The sequence below is a fragment of the Aspergillus stella-maris genome (assembly GCF_047715825.1).
Source record: "Aspergillus stella-maris strain CBS 113639 unplaced genomic scaffold BDV14scaffold_31, whole genome shotgun sequence".
Lineage (NCBI taxonomy): Eukaryota > Fungi > Ascomycota > Eurotiomycetes > Eurotiales > Aspergillaceae > Aspergillus > Aspergillus stella-maris.
Genome location: NW_027396825.1, coordinates 212,992 through 227,710, shown reverse-complemented (window position 1 = coordinate 227,710; position 14,719 = coordinate 212,992). Strand labels below are relative to the sequence as shown.

The window sequence follows — 14,719 nt, the reverse complement described above, 5'->3', positions numbered from 1 at the left end:
ACTTTTAACAATTATCATGCCACGAAAAGCGCGTTTAACAAATTGAAATTTAGTTGAGCAAGAGGGCCGGATTAAATGCGCGATTAAAGACCTTAAAAATGGCAAATTTCCAAAAATTGCGCCTGCAGCGCGTGCCTATAATATTCATCCAAATACCCTCCAAGGAAGACTTAATGGTTGACAATCTCAAGCAGAACTCCGCAACCACTAACATAGACTATCCCTATACCAAGAGCAGGTCTTAATAGGTTGGATAGTATCACTTGACATTCGCGGAGCAGCCCCGCGCCACTGCCAGGTCCGTGAGATGGCAGAACTTATCCTGAACGAATCCTTAACAGTTAATTAACTGATTGGAAAGAACTGGGTAACAGAATTTACCAAGAAGTGCCCTGAAATTAAAACTAGGTTTGCTTGAAAGATTAATTGTTAGAGAGCACTTTGTAAAGATCCTAAAGTTATTTAACCATTGTCAGATAAGGTCAGGGTCGTCCTGCTAAGCGTTGAAGCGGACCTTAGGTATTCTGATATCAAGAGAGAGAAGGGCAAAGTAGAAGATGCAATTGTAACTTGGTTCGTACTGGCGATCTGACTATGTTACTGTAAACTGAAGATAAGGCACGAGAGACAGAATGTAAATACAGGTGGGCAGTGAGCGTCCTTTTATACTTTTGCCTGGATATTTCATCCTCGGGTGAAATATCTTTCCCATCATATCCATTATAGCGATCCGAGATGACCGCTTGGCTGGTCATCATACTCGTCAAAGCATTGGAGTATGACTGCTTTGTCGGTCATATCAATAACGAGATATTAATATGATGCTATCCCCATTCTGGTCTAGCGCCCTTTAGTCGGTCCGTCGTTCTTCCTGTCACACGTAGCCTGGCGGCGTAGTGTAACCATTGGCTGTCGTTGGCTTGCCCGCTTCTGACAACCATTTTTTGACAAGATACAACAGGTTAAAGTTGAGTACGGGATTTTGGATGAGGACATCTATAACTTTAACAAAACTGGCTTTGCTATGGGCCTAATGGCAATAATAAAGGTGGTATCTCGAGCAGAAATGCCAGGCAAGCCATGGCTTGTACAGCCAGGCAATTGGGAATGGGTTACAACAATCAAGTGCATTAATTCAAGCGGGTGGTTGATTCCGTTAACAATCATTCTTAAAGGCAAGCGTCATATTAAAGGTTGGTTTGAAGAACTATTAATTCCACATAACTTATCATATCCCTATTTAGCAGAGCCTACGGGCACCCCTGAATGGTCAAGCATCTTGGTTTCCACACATCTATTGTGTCACGAGACCCAGCGACCGAAGTGGACAACATCCACTGCACAGGTAAGGGATACTTTACTGAGGCATATCAGCTCAAACACAGCATTTTGCGCTGCAGAAATTGAAGATCGATATTCAGGTCGGTAAGGAATCAAACCGACGAAATCCTTGGCACTTATTCTAGCCATCATAATTCACAATCCCTACGCTCAAGGCCAAGAATGAGAGCCCTCATTTAGTCTTGAAGGTAACTCGAGAACAAAGTACCTGGGACAACTATATCAGCCGTCCACGACTGAAGGCCTTGGAAAACTCATGAAGCCCGACAGAGTTGAACCTCCCACAAGTTAGCCACTGATTCGTTCGACCCCGCCGCCGAATGCCAACTCACTTTGAACCCGAAATATCACACAGGAACCACACAATTGATCCGTTCAGGCTTCATTAATCGACAGTACATGCTTTCTTCTTTTCTTTTTTTCACCACGTCAGCTCTAAAGGCAGGACAACCTACCTTTTGGCTGCAGCATAGGGTTCTAAACCCACACATCACCCTACCAAACCCTATCTACATTACCTATCTGAACAAACTACCTCAATATCTATTCCGCTCCCATCTCCGCTGCCGTCCGTCCATCCGTTCGCACGCCAAGGCTTCCTGGAAACCTATCATCGTCACCTAAACCCGCAGCGCGCTGCCCACTCTGCTCTGCTCTGCTTTCCATCCATTGATCCCGCTCCCTTTCTAAAGATCCTACCGCGGCCTCCATCCATTCGGACCCGTCCTTATCTCGTCCATCTGCAGAGGGCGAATGGAGTATATCGATAAGTAAAGGTTAATAAAAAGGGAAAACGAAAAGTCTGCTTGAGACTCTGAGCTTACTATTACATACCTACCTACTATCTGCCACGATCCTACCCTACCTGACTGCGGTCGTCCCGTCTCCTTTTCTTCCTGCCCTTGTGATCTATCAGGCCTGTTACGATGCGGTGCGAAGCGTCCTGCATTCATCTACCTACCTAAGGTTTCTTCATTCATTTCATGTATACATAGGTATCCCAAACTTACCCCGGATTTGGAACCCGGATTTAGATAAAGCTAGATTAAACACAGTCCGTTAGGCCCGGGTCGAACTTCGACAGCTCGAGAAAAGCTAAAAATCTAGACTCTGTGACTATCCTTATCCTGATACTTATTTTTCCGGAAGCTTAAGCTTATGATACTCCGATAGGTGGGCATGGCCTTTCTCCAAAAATACCCACGTCCGCGTCCATCCAACATATAGACCTGGATCTGGATCTAGATTTTGGTAAGTTCGGGATTAGGTTTGGGTTTAGGTAATTTACGCCGTAGGGCTGGGAATTAGCCACCCACCTCCTGGGCTTGAGTCCCATGACTTAAGTGGTTAAACAAATAAGTATTCCATTCGAGTAACCTACCTACCTACCTAACTACTTAGCCCCGGTAGAAACCTTCAAGAAGACGAAACATCGATTCCAGTCCAGCGGGTCTTCTGAAAAGTCACATCAGATAGAAAGTAACTCCCATAAAATCGATTCAATACAAGCTGAGCTGGAATGATATTGCTCTGTTGTTGGGTGCATGTGTACCTCATCAAGACTACAAAGAACAAGGTACACCATGACATAGATGTGGAGATCATAGAGACCATAGAAAAGCGCGCGGTGATTGACTGAGCCGAACCATGGGGAGAAGTGACAGTAAGAGGACAGTAACAGTAACGGTCTCATAGAAAACACAAGACAGTAGCAAGTAAACGACAAAAAGGGCTCAAGCACCAAACGCCACGCTCAAAAATCCATTCCGTTCCGTTCCGTCCATTCGTCATCAGTAGATTCAAGTCAGAGCCAAAAGGAGACCGAGAACAAAGACAAAGTGAAGCCCATAGTCCTATACAGCCCAAGCTCGAATCAAATCAATCCATCCCAAGACTTTTTGAAAACCGAGCCAGTCCGCCGTTCCCATTCCGTTAGTCGTGTGAAATCGTACCTGTTCCAGAAAGAAAGGAACACTAAGAAAGCTCAGAATCAAGCACATGCACGGAGGATATAATAGTACACATCAAAAAGAAAAAGCAGAAGCAGTCACAAGGCTTCAAGTAGAGAAAAGAAATATGACAAAAGAAAGCAGATGACTGGTATCACCGGAAGTCCGTCCAGACGGTGTGCAGCCAACCCATTGTGCCCTCGGATAGAACCGGTGACGGTGACTGGACGTACTCGACTCCCTCAAGGAAAGCGAGAACATCGTCGCCAGCAAGGCTGGTCGACCAGAGGCTGTTCAGATTATCCATGCCATCGATGGTCGCAGGCGGCGAGGCGCCGGGGTGGCCAACGGATCCTGGGGGCGGGAGCATGGGAAGGTGATGCGCTGGAGCGGCGGCACTGATAGGGGGAAGTGAGGTCGAGTAAGGCGTTGGCGCTGGGGGCTGAGAACGTGAGTTTAGCCACGAGTTGATTGGTTGGAGGCGGGAAGCAGAAGCGGGAGTCGAGGTGTTTGGCATACCGCCGTAGGCGCTTGAGGGAGCGATGGAAGGAAGGGTTGGCGAGGAGCTATTGTACTGAGAGCTCTCTGGGTGATGCTGGAGCGATGGGAGCGAGAAAGGAGACTGCGATTGTAGCGACCGGCTTGGGGGTAGTGGCAGGCTGGGCCGTCGCTCGCCGTCTATGCCGGGAAGGGGTAGACCAGGGCTGTTGACGGGAACCCAGGATTCACGTCGGCCCCCTGCTCCATCCATACTACCGTCGCCAAGATCGCCAGGATCGCTGCGAATGTGATTGCTGCCGGTCTCACTGATGTTTGTCGCTCGATCGCCGTCTTCCTCACTGCCAGCTTCAGGGAGTTGGTCGTCGATGATACCATAGTCAAGGAACAGCTTCTCCAAGAGCTTAAACTCCTCCAAGCCTCCTCCAGCGCCACCTTCACGTACTGGGCGGATTCCATTGTGGTCGATGGCCTCTGGAGGCAGCATATCCCGGCGCGAGTTGCGACGGAACTCGCGCTTGACCTTGGAGAAATAGGTATGCAGGCGGTTCAGGGTGCGGAACCAGCCCGCAGCCATCTTGAGGCGAGGTCGCATCTCACGCAGGATGTCCAAGGCTTTGCGAGTTTGGACTTGCCCTTGCTGGTCGCCCCTGTACGTCGGGGCAAGAGCGCCATCAACATCCATTTGGGGGAAGTGCGTCGCGTAGATGCCGACAAATGTGGCATTGTAGATGGCGAATCCGACGAGCGGGTTCTCAACAAGCACGCCGCGGTCCTGGCAGGTGACTGCCAGATCCATCAGCTGCCGGGCAGCCCCAAAAAGCTCCCGTGCACTGTCACGCCAGAAGCTTTCTGGCATTCCAGTCTTGTCCACGGGCTCGTCGAGAGGCCCAATAGGCTCTGTACAGCGCACAGGAAGGAAAGGCACGTAAGCGCGATGAAGTACAATAACAGAAAGAAAGTATACCAGGTGCATGAAGGTATACGGGTATAAAGTGGTTTTGAACATGATATGGGTATCGGTGTTGCGAGGAGAGTACTGCAGGTTGCGGGACAATGCATCGCGAAACTCTGCAAGCATAGTTCGAAATTTGTAGAAGCGCGAGTCTGGATGCCATGGAGGGTATTGCTCGTTACGTCGTCCTCCAGCGCAGGACCATTTGGCAATGCTGCCCCACACTCGAATAATACGAACCGCTCGACTCTGAACCGACTCTTCAGCGCCAATTTCCCATCGGTCGATCTCATCTTCGGTAGAGTCTTTTCGTCGCGAGACAGGTGACCATGGCCGGCCATCAGTGCCGTTTGGCACCAGCTTTTCTTCAAACCCGCCAATGCTTGCGCGAATACTGGGGATTTGGACTCCCTGGGAGCTGAAGCTCTGCGGTCGCCGACCGACCGGGTCGCTCAAGCGCGACGTACGCACCCGTTCACCGAATGCGAAAGCGTTGTCACTGGGCAGCTGAATGTCCAGTTCCTTGACTCTGATCATGCGAGGGCGATATTTGCCGCTGCTGAGGGAGCGGTCGAGGATAAAGCAGGCCCAGAAAGTACGACGTTTGGTCTCTTGGGCGACAACGTCGTCGGCCGTCTGCTCTTTCTGTACAGGGCGCCGGATACCGAACATATCCGCTTCGGCTTTTAGAGCCGGTGATCGAGGGGTATCGCGTGAGAAGACGTCATTTTCTAGTTCATAAGGAAGACCCATGGCCTGCGACATGCGAATGGCCATTCCTACGTAGAGCCAGGCACTCTTTCCACGGCACATGCCCCATTCGTGAAGGGCAAGCATGAGCAGCGCTTGGATGCGCGTCAAGTCGGGTACAGCAAAACTGCTGCCATCGACGCCGGCCAGCCGGCTGCGCAGTGCTGACGCATAGTATTCCGAGGCATTGATAGGGTTCGAGGGGTTTCCTGGTGATGGAGAATGGTAGGCGGCTAATTGAGGATGGAATCGAGCCGTGAGAGCGAGGACGCCGAGAGGAATTAGCGGATTAGGTGGTGTCGAAGAATTCGGAATCTGGTCCCGTGGGTGTTCATGAGGGTTGGGAACGGTGGAAGGGGATGTCTGACTGCCAGAAAGCTGTCTGACCTGGCCCATGAAAGACGGGGGATGAAGGAAAGGGAGAATGGTCGCATAATGTGACTGAAATAGATCAAGAATACTCTCCCAGACCTTGACGGTCAAGATTCCCGAGTCGAGTACATCGAGTGACGCCTTCGAGCCATCTTTGGCCGCCGAAAGACCAACAGTCTTGCGTGAGCGTTGTCGCTTGGGGCCGTCACAGTCACCATTGCGATCCTCTCCATCGGCCAACGCCGCAATATCTCGCTTGGCACCACCAACTCCAATAGCCGGCGTTGGGTACGAACATTCTCGACCGGATGATTCGCAAGCGCGACAAGTTGTTTCGATGCCATTGTTGACGCACTTGATTTTGCTGCGGCGGCAGCGCGTGCAAGCTATGCTGGACCGCATTGTGTCGACGGTTTCTCAAACAGGAGATGGGCCCGTCTCACCCAGAGGTGTCAGGAGCGAGGACCGGTGATGGCAGTAAGGAGCGAACGGGATCGAAAGAACAGGACGGAAAAGGAACCACGGGGGTAGCGGCAGGGGAAACGGGAGAATGCAGCGCCCGACGACAGCGGTTGCAAGTCGCAACACGAGCAAAGGCAGTCTCGTTCTCAGGCCGCAGTGGTTTCCGTTTCGGCCGTATTTCTCCGGTAAAATTCCCCGGGATTCCGAAGAGGGCGAGTCGGACGAGGGTCGGTAGCAGACGAGAGGAGGACGGCACAAGGCAGGGAGATGGTACGATTATGAAGGGTCTGGCCACAGGCTGTTCAACCGACGGTCAGTACCACAGTGACGACAGCCAGGAGAGCGAGCGCAGCAGATCATGGGGGCCGTTGTGGACTTGTGCGGGTTTTGCTTTTTCTCTGCCTCTGCTAACCCGAGCCGGGTACAAGGCAGAGCGACAGAGCAGGGATGGAGCAAACAAGGGGGAAGAGAACACAAGGAACAAGCGGTGGAAGAGGAATAAGGTAGACAAATGAAGAGAGAGAATCCTTCGGGACAGAGACAGGCAGTGACATACCTTTTAGTGTGAGCAGTAGTGCAGAGTCGAGGCTAGGAGCTGAAAAGAGCGGAGTGTGGGGGAGCGAGTCAGGACAGTCGAGGCCCAGATTGGGGAAGGACTCCAGTCAGGCACGCGTCTGGAGCAAGGGGCCAGGGCGAAAGGAGGGGAAAGAAGAAGAAGAGGGACAGAGAACAGCCGGGGGAGAGCGAATAATAAAGAAGCGAAAAAAGGAAAGAAAAGAAGGAAAGGCGGGATGGGCGAAGAGCGAAGTCTGGAGACAGAGTGGAGAGCAGAGAAATTGCGGAGAGGCCCGACTTGAGTCCGGAGAGCACTAACTGTCACTGCCTGGACTCTCCAAGCGAGACCGAGCGGCCGGTCTGGTGGAGTGCCGAGAATGTGATCAGGTCTTTTTGTTGACACTGTTTGTGTTGAGTAGTAGAGTAGAGCTGTGTATGAGAATACTGTATAACAGTATATCCCATATACCCTGTACTCGACGGACAGTACTGAATACAGATGTTGTTCTTGTTCTTGTTGTGTTCTTGCGGACCGAAAGAGCCGGTTAGCAGCAGCCGTGTGGAACGTCACTTGATCACAACCCATTACATAACCGTTCCTGCTGTTCAGATGACTGAATTTCTTGACTGTTTCTCTGCTTCGCCTGCTCTAGTTGACTTCAGTGTAACTATGTTGCTTTCTCTACTATTGTACTGTTGGCATGATTCTATACTTGTCATGGTAATCAATCACCACCAGTTGACCTAACAGGGATGCATCCCAGCAATAATACGGCATTGTTGCCCGAGCTGACTACGAATCCTTCAGTTCCTTCAGCCATCCAGTCTGAAAGCATCTCCAACTGTGGATCGTTCGCTGGGTAAATTTCCCAACGCGGCAACTCCAGGAAACCCACAAGCCGAGCGCGACCGAAAGATCGGAATTGCAAGGCATGAGCTTTTGCCTCGCAACCGGCAACGGAAGTTCCCCGCGCATTTAACCGGTCCCGAGGCTGCTGTCCGACCCCGCAAATACGCTGCTTGCTATAGGAGGACTTTCTTGTCAAGGTATTGCCCTAATTCCCACTTGCTTTGTTCTCAATCCCCGATGCCCTGCTCGATGGAGCTGCCACTCTCAAACCGTTACACTCGCGATGGGGGCCTCCGGCTATCCCGGAGATTCCCCGGCTCACTGGAACGGGTAAGAATAACCGTCTATTCTGATCTCTCGCAACGAGAGGAATTTCTTTTGTCATGACTGCAGTTGACTGCAGCTGAAAAAGAAACCAAGAAAAGAAAAGGGGTCAGACGAAAAGACCATTTTCGTCGGCACGGGTACATGCAGAGCCGACATGGCACAGCCAGAGGGAGTCTGTGCCCCGGACACCACCCTTTCGACAATAGGTGGCACAATTATAGCCCTTGCCATAGGTAGGTAATCCTGGTCGGCGACGTAGTGGTACTTTCACCTTCCGCCCGATCTGTCCTGTCCAGCCGAAGCCACGAATGTGATTCCGGTAGAGGTTGCGAGTGCTGCATGGATGAAGCAAGCCCCTGCATTCCCCGGGTTTTGATCCTAGCGGACGAGGCTGCATTTTCGTCGGGTCGCTCATCATTTCATCATTGGGAATCCGGGGCAGGTTCCCCAGTCTGTCTCAAACTCTCAAGCACAGTCAATGTAACGAGGTGGCATGGTAGCGATTGCCACCTCGCTCCTTCCCGTTCAGCCGCGGACGGAGAAAAGCCCTCGGGAATCCCAAGATCAACCTGGCCAGTCCCCTCATTACGTTGCATGGCATCCATGGATCCATGCTCACCCCGGAATATCTGCCCTGCTATAGGCGGGGTATCAACCTGCAGGCCATAGTGCAAATGGCCCAGGATGGACTTCCGTGTCAGAATGCGGTTGTCAGGGTCAGAATGACGCTGCGTGGTGCAGCACACGGTTTACGTTCTTGAACTGAGAACAATGGCTTGTGGCTGGCTGCGGTTGCACGTGAAGTGAAGCGTTGTGGTTGTCTTCTTGTGATGCTGATGTTGCTGATCCCCGAGGGGCCAGGGCAGACCAGACCAGATCATACCGGCCCCGGCAGAGTGGACTACGCCCGTCCACGTTGCCGACTGAAACCGCCCCAGAACCACCCTGTCATGTCAGAGACTGTAAGAGCTTACAGAGTAAGAGGTATGTCACAGTCTCAGCTGCTTCATAGTGCACCTCAAACAGGCTTCAGTCGACGTCGTGCTCGACGTGCAATGCAGCGGCAGCATCATACATTATATCTAGGACATCTCTGTCTACATGCCTTGTCAGAGAGCCTTCTATCCCATGGTAATCACGAACGATGGCTGAACTCGAAACAATCGGCCCTCAGCCCCCCGACTCATCGGAGAATATCCCCCATTCTAGCCCCGTGATCTCATTCTCCGACCCCATCCTCGGAAAATCGACACCGGGGCCAATTGGGCTTGGCTTATTTGAAGTCGGCCAGTGTTTACAGTTTACAAACTGTAACGTCAGACCGGCGTGCCCTGGACCTGATGCCTTTTATACAGCGTATAAGAGAACACGCTATGACACGACAGGTTAGTCTTCCCCGGGATTCGACCGCATTAGGCTGCGGGTTCCCCTGATCCGGTAATTTCCACGGCACAAGTCACGGTACCGCCGGCTCAGAATAAGAACAATGGGCTCGTCTCGAAGTCAGGGCACACTTCTAGCGAGAGGCGGCGTGGCCGTAGCCTACTACGGACGAGTCGTCGGCGGTTGACTTAGTCGCATGGCATTGGCATCGCATGGCACGATATCACCACCCGGCTCGGAATCCAATTTGCGGAAATGTGTCCTTAAGCTACCTAGGCTGCCTACCGGGCGTAGTTAGCGAGGAGGTCAATTAAAGTCATCGGTAAAGACAACCCCGAACCTCAAGAACACGAATCATAAACATGAAATGAGTTTATCGGCGACCGACCGATACCACCCAATCCAATAAACGGAAGTGAGACCCTAACAGTAACAATGGAACAATGGAAAAACGCTCCTCCCTCCGTCCGAGTCCAGAATATTTACCCGATATCCAGGTTCCAGTGGACGCTGAATAATGACCTAAAATCAAGCTGTTACGGTGCCAATGGTTGCCCTAACCGCTAACCCCAAACCAAACCACGCGCTTCCCGTGGGCCCGGCGCCGACCTTGACTCTTGAGCCTTTTAACAGTTGGCTTTCTCCACTCCGTCTGGCTCTGGCTCCCCATTCTTTCTCCGGGAGTCTCAGTCGCGGGACTCGGGGGCTTCGCGGATGCATTGCATTGCATTGCTGTGTATGGGTTAGAGTTGGAGATGGAGATGGAGATGGAGAGGGAGAGTGAGAACGTGCGGAGAAATCTTGGACCTTATTTGAAGTTGACATCAACGCCCAGTCGACTGATTTTAGATGAAGGTCGGAATACCCGAGTCGTCTAAATGAATGTAGTGGTATTGACCTTCTTAACTACTCAAGCTCGTGGACGATTATGGGCTATTTATTCAATTGTAGCTAAACTAGATGTCGTAGTATCTTCGACATTCTCGGCGGAACAACACAGCATCCGTATGAAATCTATTTTCTCTTCCGTAGGTAATGCTTGGTGTTGAATGATGATTAACTAGGTATTATTGGTCGTTGGTGCCAGCGGGAAGTGGAAAGGTTGTGCTGGGTGGAAAATATATATTGTGGCTGCCACGGCGGTGGCAACATCACTTCACACTTTCTACGTGGTCCGACAACCGTCAACACTAATCAGAAGGTAACCATCCACCTACCTTCAAATCCATGACCATTACCATCTACTCCACCGAACACCAATCGCATCCATCTATACTTCAAGCACGCAAATAATATATTCAAATAAATTGAACAAGAACAAGAACAAACTGAATTGAACCAGATCAAGAAAAGAAATTCGAAATTGAATTAAACCAACTAAATAGGTAGGTACTTGAAGGTATCATTGATACAGAACATAACCAAAAAACAAATAAAATAGAGATATGCAAGTGCAAATGTCGTATGGGACGCAAAGTAGTAATAGTAGTAGTAGTAGTAGTAGTAGTAGTAGTGGTAGGAACAGAGTAGTAGTAGTACAGGACCAGGTATAATATGGTATGCAGGTAGACGTATAGTAGCCAAAGGAACGAATGATAGTGTTCATCACTTGCTTGCCGGCTTGCTTAAGCTAAGCGCTAGCCTCGCTGTTGTTTGTGTCGCTTGGGTAGAACCTGCATGAGGACATTAGAATCGTGTTTAGGTTGCGATGGGCGATGGAAGTTAAAGAGAGGAACGGGGGAAGGGAAAAAGGGACTTACCAAGCAGCAACGGCGATAATCAGATACATCATCATGAGCAGGACGCCCTCGAGCCAGTGCGATTTTCCGTCGGCGATGAGGTAATTCACCTGCATAGGTAGCACCAATTAGTAACCTGGCAAGGAAATGAAGATGGGGTTCAGAGAGAGAGAACACATACCAAAAGCACCGAAACAAAAAGCAAAATAATCTGGAACGCATCGAAGGAGAGACCCTATTTTCACCCGTTAGCCCTTCTCTTCGCACTTCCCAGACCCTCTCCAACCTCCCAATTCCATAATGAACATACCATATCCTGATTCCCCATCCCCCACCCAATAACAACAATCAGCGGCAGCACCAGCAACGCAATCTGCATACTTGATCCAACAGCCACACCAATCGACAGGTCCATCTTGTCCTTGATAGCGACCGTGACGGCTGTCGCGTGCTCGGCCGCGTTACCCACGATAGGGAGGAGAATGAGACCGACGAAGGTCTTGGAGATTCCACCGCCGGCTGTGAGGGCGTCGATTGAGTCGACCTGTTTATTTTCTTGTTAGTATTTGTTCTACAAGAAATTTGTTTCTGTTTCCGACAATGTGGTGGGAAAAGGAGCGCTGTACCATGAATTCAGCGCAGAGCGCAACAAACGTCGTTGAAATAGCCAGCGTGAGGAATGCAACGTAGATGTGCAACTGCGGTTCCTCGGGCTCGTCATCTGGGTTTTGCATGTATGGTTGATTGGCTCCAGCCAGCGCAGCAGACATGTGCCCAATCTGCGCAATACCCTTGTGCGCATCGCCGTCTTCGACCTTGACGCGACGCTTCTCGGATTTCGGGCTGGGGGCGTTGTAAATCTCTGTATGCGAGTGAAGCTGGAAGAATAGGTAGCACCCGTAGACGACGAGGAGGATAATGGATGTTCCTCTCGATAGGGGGACGACTGAATCCCGCTCGCCCTCGGACCAGGAGTAGAAGGCTGTTGGGATGATGAGGGCTCCAACGGCGAGTGCGAGGAGAGATGCTGCTGTTTGCGCGACGACAGGGTTGAAGTGTTGCTCTAGGCGGTTGACGCCGCCGAAGAAAAAGCACATGCCCATGACGAGGAGGAGGTTGGAGAGCATACTTCCGATGAGGGAAGTTTGCACGATGACGACTTCGTCGTCGACGAGGGCGATGATGGCGACGATTAGTTCGACGGCGTTACCGAAGGAGGCGTTGAGAAGACCGCCGATTGTTTCGCCAGTTCTGGGGTTGTTAGTACAATGACCTGGTTATTCATGATGGTACTTACCGTAGCGCAATTTCTTCCGTCGCGAAACTTAGCATTGCTGCGAGAGGACTGTTCGAGTCAGCTAGGTTCGTTGTCATTGATAAATATCACGACGTACATGATGGCGATAAAGTTGACCACGAAGATTGCTACCGGGTCAATCCCGTCGATATAGTTGAGTGCAACTAGCTGATGTTAGTACTGCATTATCAGATACGCAGTGCGACTTACTTCCAACTGGAGCAGCAAGGAGAAGAATGTTAATCCACGAGTTGAACACTGTAGCCTTGATCTGTCCCATGAAGGTAAACTTTGGTTTGGGCCGCGTCTCATCAGAGACACTCCTGTCCTGCTCTTCAGAGTCCTTCCCACCCGAAATCCCTCTTCGCTGCCTGGGACCATCTGATTCACTGGGTTGACCACCGGAGACATTGATCGGTGCGCGACTGCTCATCGACGGCTCCGGCTCTGCCTTTTCCATACTCCCAGCTGCGCCTGAGTCGGCCGTTGTTCCTGTGCTAGGCGGCGGGTATGTATCGGGATGGATTGGTCCTCCGAGTCCTTCTCTGATTTCCTTGTTGCGCTGGATTTCCCCTTCATCGCGAATGGCACCGGCGGAGGAATATTGGGTCAGTCGGTTCTCGAGCTGGATGGAATTCGTCCGTCGGGGTGTTCGTCTGAACTTCTTGAAAGGATTATGTGTTGTTGGCTCGCCATCATGGTCGTACCATGCCAGGTTTCTGGCTTGGCTTTTGAATTTGTCTGCTGAGGTCAGATCCAAAAAGGGATGAGCAGCGAACAGGAAGTCGCTTACGCATGTTGATGAAACGGTTGCAAGGATGGAATCTGATATACTGTTAGCCTGTGCGACACGAGAGCGATGTCTACGTCTTGTAGTTTTGTAGACTGTCTGTATAGATGGCGTGGCAGTTCAAGCCACAGCGTCATCTGGCCAGTGGGTATCACCGCCACGCTGACAGCGCATCTTGGGCAAGAATACGAGCAGTGAAGGATAAACGAGGACAGACATACCTATCCGGATCTAGAGCGAACTGGACGGCGCAATGAGTGGCTGATGGACGCTTAGTGACTGGATATGCTGCTGCCTGGAGTGGGCGAAGTTGAGGCTGGTGTTGTGCTTGAGCTGATGGAAAGGGGTGACGGGTTGGAATGGAGGATTGTTCAATAAGTCAACGACAATAATGATGATGATGACAATAATAATAATGAACGTCAAGAAAATTGAGAACAACCAATATAAAAGCACAAAGTAAAGAACGACTAAGTTGGAGCGCGTCACGGTGACTTGACTGATCTGAGATCGCAGGCTGGAACTCTCAGAGTCTGCAGAGGATTAACTGCGCGATCGCCGCTAAGACACCAAGAATGCATGGCAAAGCTTTCTTGCTCTGGGCACCGCTGCTTGTCAGTCTGGGCCGTTGACTGGTCCTTGAAACCCCCTGGCCCATTTAACTCCATTTTGCTCAAATAACAAGCATTGTTGCCGTCAGATTATTGGCTGGTTGGGCACTTGAGTGTGGCTATGCAGGCCCGCACCGGCTCTGTCGTGGACTCGTGCCATGATATCACAAGCCAATTTCTTCGATCAAGGGCGAACAGTTGGTCGGGCGAATAATCTACACTCGATCAAAAGGACAACAATGGAACCTATGCAAGAGGTGTCATTGAGGTGGTATTGCAGCTGATGTGCATCCGTTCTGGTGTGTATAGGCAGCCAGATAGATTGTTGGGTGGTGGTTGGTCAATGGCCACGGTCGGAAATCGCAGCCTGGCACAACCACCAGTAGGAGCTTGATTAAGGAGTTCAACCTAACATTAAACTCTGAAGTAACAATAACAAATAAACAATTATCTTGATACAGACTGAACTAGAGAAAGTCTAACACAAACAACAAGCAATGGGCAGTGACATTGGCAGCATTGGCAGATTGAAACATTGGCAGAGACAAGCAATGTGCCGTGGAACTGGCAGACAGACAAGCAGTGCGAGCGACCGAGTCAAGCAGAGACAAGGCGCACAAGAAGGAGCACAAGAAGAGCACAAGAAGAACCAAGCCCTGGGCGTGGTAACTTACGCGTAAATACACTGCACATACTGTAAGTATGGTAATCGGTAACAGGGGCCCCGTTATCTGGCGAATCAGGGTCTGGTCCCTGGGCCTAGTTTCAGATTCCCCGACTATTCTTAGAAGGTGTCTGACGTCGGGGGGCACTCGGAATGACTGATGCCTGGGAGACTTT

At 50.8% G+C, this 14,719-nt stretch overlaps 2 protein-coding genes across 2 annotated transcripts; both read right to left on the bottom strand.

Annotated features, from left to right (window-relative positions):
• Window positions 1–3,239: 3,239 nt before the first annotated feature.
• On the bottom strand, window positions 3,240–6,576 carry BDV14DRAFT_74279 (putative C6 transcription factor). Its single transcript, XM_073777417.1, has one exon. It carries the CDS (start codon window positions 6,265–6,267, stop codon window positions 3,445–3,447), a length of 2,823 nt encoding a protein of 940 aa, XP_073627621.1. The 5' UTR covers window positions 6,268–6,576; the 3' UTR covers window positions 3,240–3,444.
• Window positions 6,577–10,925: 4,349 nt separating this feature from the next.
• BDV14DRAFT_174520 (hydrogen/calcium exchanger domain-containing protein) lies at window positions 10,926–13,400 on the bottom strand. Its single transcript, XM_073768908.1, has 9 exons — window positions 13,272–13,400; window positions 12,689–13,219; window positions 12,576–12,642; window positions 12,479–12,526; window positions 11,808–12,432; window positions 11,492–11,725; window positions 11,363–11,416; window positions 11,203–11,291; window positions 10,926–11,115 (listed from the first exon to the last, which is right to left on the bottom strand). The coding sequence occupies exons 1-9, from the start codon at window positions 13,273–13,275 to the stop codon at window positions 11,073–11,075; spliced, it is 1,695 nt and encodes a 564-aa protein (XP_073627620.1). The 5' UTR covers window positions 13,276–13,400; the 3' UTR covers window positions 10,926–11,072.
• Window positions 13,401–14,719: the final 1,319 nt, after the last annotated feature.